We start from the raw sequence: 9,650 nt of genomic DNA on the forward strand, positions 1-9,650 counted from the left end.
AAAATGCTATCTATTTTATATGTTGTTGGCTATGTAAATAACAAATCCAATGAAGACAATAAATCAGAAATATTAAAATTAAAAAATAATATGCCGATAAATACGTGGTGTGAAATAAACAAAAAATATAAGGAAACAAAAGTGTAGAACGAACGATAGAAAATTTTGTTTAATTGATAATTTTCGGTTTTCAGTAGTTCTAATTTGTTAATAGCTAAAAATGGAATATTTTGACCGATATTGCGCTGATATTGACTATTGACTGATATTGCGAAACAAAAATTAATAGCGAGGAAAAGAAATTTTAAAGCCATCTTAAACCATCTCCTAATTAATAATACCGATACCGAATAGACAAATAAAATAAGGACTTTCGGATTTAGCCAATCAAAGTATTCGATTGATCATCGATAGCACTGTTCGATTAGTCGCGGTTCTCGAAAGATTTAAATTTAAAAGTCATCGTAGGTAGGTGCCATTCAATTAACAACAAACAATATTGAATCATCTTTTTATTCTAGTAAATTCTAGACACCTCGTTTGGAATCAGTTTAATATAAATACAATGCCAGCTTCTTACAATTATCAGTTCAACTATTGTATTCCAGTGAGAAGTGTATTCGTAAAAAGTTTGAAGTTTAATTTTCATTATTGTAATTGTACTTCTAAAGAAATTTCTAAATCAGCAAGTAGATATGGCTTTTATTCCACGTATATTTCATGACAACTTTTTGGCACCTAACTGTCCTGGAGGTAGCGCATATTCCGGAAATGTAGTGAGAAACATTACAGAAGATGTCTTAAATTCCATCGCAATAGCACAAGCCATGTTTGGTCCAGAATATGACAAAAACAATCAAGAAGTAAATACAAATTCTGAAGGGCAACGACAAAGATCCTCTGTCACTGTTGACAAAAATAAATTCCAAGCCAACTTCGATGTACAGCATTTTAGACCTGAAGAAATCACTGTTAAGGTAAATGATGATAAATCTATTACTATAGAAGCCAAACATGAAGAAAAACCAGATGAGCATGGTGCAATTTACAGACATTTCATCAGAAAGTATGTATTACCAGAAAATTGTGATATTGACAGGGTAGAATCCAGATTGTCCAGTGATGGAGTATTGACTATCACAGCTCCCACAATTACTGAGAATGCAGCAGAACATAGAACCATTCCAATTATAAGGACAGGGAAATCAGTTAGACCCCAAGAAAACTTGACACACAAAAGGAAGGAGCCAGTAGAAGATAAAGATGTAATGGAAAGTTAAAAGTAGAATTTTTACATATTTTTTAAGCACATAACCACATTATAAACTATTAGGGTATGGAGTTTTATATTTATTTTTTATATACTTATTATTAAAACTGTAATAGTTTTTAGAGTAATCATTTAAATAAAGTTTTATAACTTAGATTATTTATTTATTTTGTGTGTGAATCTAGAAAACATTGAATTTTCAGTTTTATATCATAATGCATTTGTTTTTGGAGGCATTGTATACTTTCCAAATACATAGTTACACTTACAGATCTTGATAATGAAATACTATCTTCTGTACTTTTTTGTCTCTATTTGTTCATTTGTTTTTTGTTACTTAGTGAAAAATTCTTCAAATAATTTAATTTTATCTGACTCATCTATATTGACAATTCAGACATACCTTATACATTTTAAAGTAGATGACTTTAAAATGATATTGCCAATATTGTTGAGTTGCGTTCCTGAGACGACTTTACTTATAAGATGGTTCATTCAATTACATGAAATCAACTTGAGAATATCCGTCAGAAAAGATCATAACATGTAATTCGTCTTTAAAAAGACAAATACATGCCATGATGACAGTAAAATTCTCCTGTTAGTGATTCCATAGTAAATTATGAGGGAAAAACCAGGAAAAAAACCTCATAATACTATCCCGACAAATACTTACCATGTGGGGATAGTATTATGAGGTTTTTTTCCTGGTTTTTCCCTCATAATTTACTATGGAATCACTAACAGGAGAATTTTACTGTCATCATGGCATGTATTTGTCTTTTTAAAGACGAATTACATGTTATGATCTTTTCTGACGGATATTCTCAAGTTAAAGTTGATTTCATGTAATTGAATGAACCATCTTATAAGTAAAGTCGTCTCAGGAACGCAACTCAACAATATTGGCAATATCATTTTAAAGTCATCTACTTTAAAATGTATAAGGTATGTCTGAATTGTCAATATAGATGAGTCAGATAAAATTAAATTATTTGAAGAATTTTTCACTAAGTAACAAAAAACAAAATTTGTTTAATTGTTCATTTGTTGCTAGTGATTATTTGAATTCGTCCTCTCATTGGTCTCTTGAGCTTCCTATTTCTTTTTATATCAGTTTTATTTAATATTCTTTTTTGTTTTATATAGTTTTACTGTTATCACTGATTATCCAAAAGATTATCTTATATGTTTCTCAGTATTTCTGTTTCCATGATTATGTAACACAAATATGAAATAAAGGCAAATCCGAACTTATTGAGAACTGTTAAAACAAACGGTTTTAATATATTATTTCACTGTAATTCCACATAATAATAAGTCCACAAATCACTGATGATATAAAGCAAAATTTGAAAAGAAAAGTTCTCCTAATCATCCTTGCAAATTACAAAAGCAGATAGGAAGAACAGTCTTTTTTGTCATAAATCAAAATGTGTCCTCTACTATACTTAAACATAGAAAAACAAATCATAAGCACCAAATATATACCTAGTAACACACCTTCAGGAAGAAATGTGACAAAACACATCTGAATGAATTTTTAAAAATCCAAATCAAAAGATGCTGTGTTAATGGTAGAAAATATATGTTACAACTGCAAAGAATAGTTCGAACAGTTTATACAGCGTTATACATGTTATAAATACTTACACATCAACAAGAATGAAATGAAGTTTTTAATTTGTGGAGATGTCGTAATTGAAATTGAAAAACAAATAACTGGAAAATCAATGGAGTAAAATAAACTGGACTTTAATTAAAATATGTCATTGCGAGGACAAGTGCTGAGAATTACTAGAGCTAAGTCACCAGTAGGATATTGAAGCGTAAACCATCTTGAGACAGGAAAAGGAAAAATTATTATTCATGGAGGAAGCACATATATCAAGACAAAATGGGCAAATAGCCCAAAATCAAGAAGCAAGTAGAAGCAGATTATTCAAAAAACGTTAATCCAAGATTCCTTGTTTAACTAACTCTTCATCCTAGTGTATGAAGTGTCTCGAATTGATATCTGTTGTCCAGTTCACCAGTCATTTAGGAATTGTTCTTTCTTTGTTTCCACTACTTGTAGAATAGATAATATTTTCAATTTGTTTATTTCTTCCACTTTACACAATGTTTATGCACACTTCTTCAACCCCCTGTAAAATACAGATGATCTAGCAATTTTCTCTGAAGGTAAAACCACAAAATCCACTTGCTCCTTAACTCAAACTGCTTTAAATGATATTCACAGCTGGTCAAAAGCAACAGGATTTAAATTTTCATAAAAAAAAATCGAAAATAGTTTATTTTGGTAAAAACATCATCCCAATCTTTAAACAGTAGTACAAGTAGTACATCAACAAAAATTTTTAGGTGTAAGCTTTGACAAAAAATTATCTTGGAAATATCTATCCAAGAACTAAAAGATATCTTTCCCAAAAGAGTAAATATCTTAAAATCATTAGCGCACTATCAATGGGGAACAGACGAAGATATGTTGCTGATAATTTACTGATCTTTAACATTCAAAAATAGATTATGATAGTATATTATACATCTCAGCTCCCAACTAAATTCCCTCAATGTTATTCAGAACACCGCTTTTTGAATATGTCTTCGTGTGTTTAGGTCTAGTCCCACAGAAAGTACATAAGTCGAAGCTAACGAACCACCTATCAATATTCGTCGACTGATGGAACTTTGTCTGATCTCCACCAATTATTGGGGGAAAGCTTATTAAATTCCTTTCCCCAGCGTGTACAGTACCAAATATTTAAGTACCATGGACTGTTAAAGAGTTTCCTTCAATATCTGTAAGCAGACTTCACGGCGATGATTCCTTATGTGTTTGGTTTGATAGGGTTGTACTTAGAGAAAAATAAAGCGTAATTAATCGATACTACACATTTAATAACTAAAGAATATTTACAACAGCACTATTACTAATTAAAAAGTTCGCTTTAGCACATTGTTCATATATACCGGCGTTTTAGGGGACCGCGAATATAGCGGAAACTAAGGCACATCATGATATAATAAACGACAAAAGGACACATTTTTAACTCAATTTTTATAATGACACTTATGACACACTTATAATGACATTTATGACAAAAATATTTTTAGGCAAGAAGTACAGTCTGTCACATAAGATTCAAGCCAATATTGTTGTGAAAACGAAAAATAAATTAATTTTAATATAACTATGTTGTCGACAATGACTTCTTTTGTCCTAGTTTGTCAAAGTATAAGCTAATCCAAATAATCCAGTCAACGGGTTATTTAACTTTATCTAACTAATAACAGTAAACAAACCCAGAGCAGTAAACCCAGTTTCACAAATTCTTAAAGAACTAATACTTAATATATATGTAGGTAGATTTACAAAGTATTAGTTCAATCTCATACTATAATACTCCACCATGGACAATAACATTACCCACTATAAACACCAGTCTTTCAACATTACCTATAACAAAAAAAAACTTCTAGTTCCGTCCTAAAGTCATTCTTACCGGAATTCATTCACACCAAACAGTATGATCAATTATCTACACAGACGCTTCTAAAGTTGAAGACCAAGTTGGTTCGTCGGTCACTACCACCAACGAAGTTATAGTTACCTATCGTCTTTCATACATACACAGCCAAAGTATATGCCAGAGTATATATTTGTGGTATATACTGTGCTATATGCTGTCATGAAAGCACTCAGTTGTCCAACCAACAAAAAAATCCTTGTAATCTGCACTGACTCACTATCCTCCATCCTATTTTGAAATTTGAAACCAAAAAACCAAACAAGATTTAAATTTTCATAAAAAAAAAATCGAAAATAGTTCATTTTAGTAAAAAGCATCATCCCAATCTTTAAGCAGTAGTACATCAACAAAAATTTTTAGGTGTAAGCTTTGACAAAAAATTATCTTGGAGACACCTATCCAAAAATTAAAAGGTATCTTTCTCAAAAGCATAAATACATCATTAGCGCACCATCAATGGGGAACAGACCAAGATATGTTGCTGATAATTTACGATCTTTAACTCTGTAAAGATAAAAGTCAAACCTTAGATAAGGAAAGAGAGTCTTTTTCCTTGTCTAAGAGTCAAACAAACAGAAAAATAAAAGATCGAGATTACAATTCGATTGGTAACAATTCTTGAAAGGTCCAAATTTAAAAGTCGTCATAGGTGTCATCAAATTAATAAGAATAACAATATTAAATTATCTGTTTAATTTTTATACTAGACACTTCTAGTTTTAAAATAATTTCATATAAATACAATGCCGGATTTTTACAATTGAGTCGTCGAGTTTCAAAACCCGACAAATCCACTTTTTATGAATTTTGAGCTATTCATGACAAAAGATTTGTAATCTTGCCATCTACAAGTTTATAGTGAATTTCGGATGCAAAACCATCCTAATCTAATCTTAATTTGCATTTGAAATATTGGGTTGGTTTCAAAATCCAGCAAATCCAAGCACACGTTGAAATCAAATGCCAGCAAATCCGAGGCAACCAATCACAGTCAGGTAAGAAAGTGACGTCAGTGAAAATGTTTTTTAGTGTTGTTAAAACCGTTAAAACGTTTGGGTGTAATAGAAGTTTGCCTTGCAAAATTTGTGTTTGAATAAAATTAAAATAGTTTTATAGATAAAATTAGTTGTTAAAACGTTTTAAAATCAAAATAGTTATGGAAAATTTCATGGTTCCTCAAGAACTGATGTTTGTTCTACGTGCCTTCAGCTAACAGAAAAGATAAAGGTTGAAAAAAATAATGAACTTAAAAATACATTATTAACCGAAAAACGCATACATAAGTTCCGAGCAAAAGCTTTTTTTAGTTTACTCCAAGAAGAAAAGCAAGGCCTTAAAACCATATCCTTTGATTATCAAAAGAATCAGGCTATGCCGAAGATTCCTGATCAGTCTGTTTATTACAGTCGGCAGTTATATACGTACTATTTTGCGGCTGTAACAGGTTCATCCCATTCGCCGTTGACTAAGGAAAATGTGTTTTTGTATACATGGACAGAAGATCAACATTTAAAAGGAGCAAATGAAATAGTCAGTGCCGTTTATCACAAGCTTTGCCATACAAACTTCGATGACGATATACGCACTGTACGACTTGTTGCAGATGGGTGCGGAGGACAAAATAAAAATTCCATCATGATAACTATGTGCACTAAATGGCTTAGTGTAGATATGTATTTATAAAACACTTGGAGATTATATTCCCTGTGGCTGGACACTCATTTATTCCCCCAGACAGAGTATTTGCAAAGATCAAAAAGTTATTAAAAAAAAAGACGCCATCGTTTCTCCAGAAGAGTTCGTTGAAATTTTTAAAGACCATGGAACTCTCTATATCTTGGGCCAATATGTGACAGCGTATGACTGGAAAACGGATTGCCAAACTGCACTTAAACCTCCTGCACAGTGGCACTTTCGATTTATTATGAGCAAAAGATTTCTATTAAGACGTGGAAAAAGCAAAGTTGTAACTATTAGAGGGGAACAATCTTATAAATGTGATCTAGGAAATATAAGTCTGTATTTAAAAAAGGAAAATCCGTTAAAAGTATGTTTCAATTTACAGTCACAGGTGGTGTACGTCCTAAAAAAGAAAAACTTGAGGATGTAAAGAGCTTATTGGAAAAACATTGGGGAGAAAAGTGGCAACAACTTGAAACTCTAAAACACTTTGATGATATTTACAAAAAATATGATAATGTTGAAGACAACGAGATTCCAGAGATAACCAACAATGACCATTTGTGTGAATCAGTCGACGAAGTTCCGGATTTAATAGTTTAATTTAATGTTTTTTGTCAAAATAAAACCAATTATATGATTAAACAATAATGTTTGTTTTTGTGTTTCACTAGATATAATTCATACCCATAAACTTAACTTTCATACCAAAATAGTTTTTTTGAATTTCCGCACATTTGACCTAAGTGGATTTGTCGGGTTTTGATACTAGACGACACAATTATCGGTTCGACTATAGTATTCAAGTGCGAACATGTGAATTATTAGTAAAAAATTTTAAGGTGAATTTTCATTTTTGTATTTACGAAAAATTTTTAAATAAACAAGTATAAAATATGGATTTTTTCCACACATATTTCAAGACAACTTTTGGGCACTCAACTGTCCTGAGCGTGGGGGTGATTTCGGAAAACTAGTAGAAAATATTACAGAGGATGTCGTAAATTCCATTGCAATAGCTAAAGCAATGTTCTGACCGGAATATGACAACAGCAATCTAGATGTGAATAGGAATGTGAAGTGCCACAACCTAGTTCCTCAGTTAAGATTGACAAAAATAATTACGAAACCAATCTAGTGAAAAATATTAAAAAAGATACCTTAAATTCCATCACAGTAGCTAAAGCAATGTTCTGTTCAAAATATGAGAACAAAATTCATGATGTAAATAAGAATTCTGAAGTGCAACAACATAGTTCCTCTGTTATACTTTTGACAAAAATAATTTTGAAGCTAACTTTGATGTACAGCATTTTAAACCTGAAGACGTTATTGTCAAGGTAAATGATGATAAATATGTTACTATAGAAGCCAAACATGAAGAAAACCTAGACAAGCATGGTGCAATATATAGACATTTAATTAGAAAGTATGGATTACCAGACAACTGTGATATTGAGAGAATCAAGGTTATCCAGTGATGGGTATTAACAATCACTGCAACTGTAATCAGTGAGAAACTAGGAGAACAACGAATCATCCGAATTAAAAGGATAGCGTTGCCAGCTCAATCCCAAGTAAACTCAATGGGTACATTATGATGTCATGATAGACATCCATCCAGAAAAACAAAAAATGAGTTTATATTTAGAATACAGATCTATATTTTTTAATATGCCTTACCAAACAATTGCATGTTTTGCTATAAATAAACAAAATAATTTTGAAATATAAAGTGAACACATTTATATAGAAAAAAAAAAGGAAATTTTTTCATATTATGTCAGTTTGATATAAAAGACCATCGGAGAGTTTAATAAAATATCTGACAGCTAATAGTTAAGTATATATCACATACTCGGGTACAATATAATAGGGATATTACGTTTGGAATGTCCTACGATTAATTTTTGCAAGAGACTCTTGATTCGAAAAAATACAAAGTTAAATTTCTATTACAAAAATGACTTTTGTATTAAAATACACAAATGTGACCTTAAAAGTTTTATTTAATTCAGTTTCTTCGGTGATACAAATTTGACTTAACTAACCCTATCTACGCAATTGTATATATTCTTATAATATGATATTCGATGGTCTCCAGTGTATACACTGGAGACAATATAGTTACAAACGAAAAAGAGGAAGGCCACAAATGCGATGGTCAGATGACTTGAAGAAACACGCATGCCCGAAGTGGATACAGACTGCCTACAATAGAGAGACGTGGAAGAAGGAAGAGGAGGCCTATGACCAAAATTGGACAACAAGGGCTGTATAGATAGATAGATGATATTCGATACTTTCTATATTCTCAGACGAAAAAGTCATTAAATTTTAATTGCCTTCACCTGCCCTCAACCCGAGGGTCGATACGCTGAATATGGAAATTTTAAAATAAACGTTAAGTATTTACTCGACATTTTCCCACCTTGAGAAATTTGACATAATTTCTCAAAAAAATGCAGAGAGTTACGAAAATGTCATGAAAATATCACTTAAATGTTAAAGGAGTTTTCACCACCCGGCCACAACGCGTATATCTTTCATTTAAGTCGGGTACTCTGCTTTTTACCACTCCCGCTCTTTTTTCACTTTTGTCTTGGAGTAATCTGTCTGGAACGGTCTGACTTCCACAGGGTAGATTATTACCTTGGACATTCTCGCCAGTAGTAACTGTATCGACGATCTCCACCGGATAAAGCCTTTGTAATGATCTCAGAAGTTGCCCTTGTGCAGTCGCAAGACGAACCAACCTTACCTGGCCATCCCTACTAGGTATAAGTTCAATAACTTTTCCTAAAGGCCACTGAAGACGCTTGATGTTGTCATTGCCGACTAAAACGACATCCCCGATAGACACTTTAGATACCTTCGGCTTCTTCGTTCCTGCTTTGAGTTGAGCCAGATATTCAGCACGAAATCTTTTTCGCAAATGATTTCTCAACTCTTGTAAACGCCGTATTTTGCCTGTGAGAGAATTCTGCTCTACCAAATCACATTCCGGCAACTCGTAACTGACTTATTCCTTTAAAAATATACTTGGGGTTAACGCGATTAACTCAGTAGAATCGTCCGAAAGATACGTTAACGGACGCAAGTTGACTATACTATACTCTCACAATCACAAAATAATGTCAATAAGTCTTCATAATTCACACACACAC

General features: G+C 32.0%; 1 protein-coding gene across 1 annotated transcript; it reads left to right on the forward strand.

The window, feature by feature from the left end:
* Window positions 1-480: 480 nt before the first annotated feature.
* On the forward strand, window positions 481-1,424 carry LOC140445310 (alpha-crystallin A chain-like). Its single transcript, XM_072537275.1, has one exon. The coding sequence runs from the start codon at window positions 696-698 to the stop codon at window positions 1,278-1,280; it is 585 nt and encodes a 194-aa protein (XP_072393376.1). The 5' UTR covers window positions 481-695; the 3' UTR covers window positions 1,281-1,424.
* Window positions 1,425-9,650: the final 8,226 nt, after the last annotated feature.

The sequence above is a fragment of the Diabrotica undecimpunctata genome, chromosome 7 (assembly GCF_040954645.1).
Source record: "Diabrotica undecimpunctata isolate CICGRU chromosome 7, icDiaUnde3, whole genome shotgun sequence".
Lineage (NCBI taxonomy): Eukaryota > Metazoa > Arthropoda > Insecta > Coleoptera > Chrysomelidae > Diabrotica > Diabrotica undecimpunctata.

Coding starts and splice junctions, on each gene's coding strand:
- LOC140445310 (XM_072537275.1), top strand. CDS start 696: ATGGCTTTTATTCCACGTATATTTCATGACAACTTTTTGGCACCTAAC.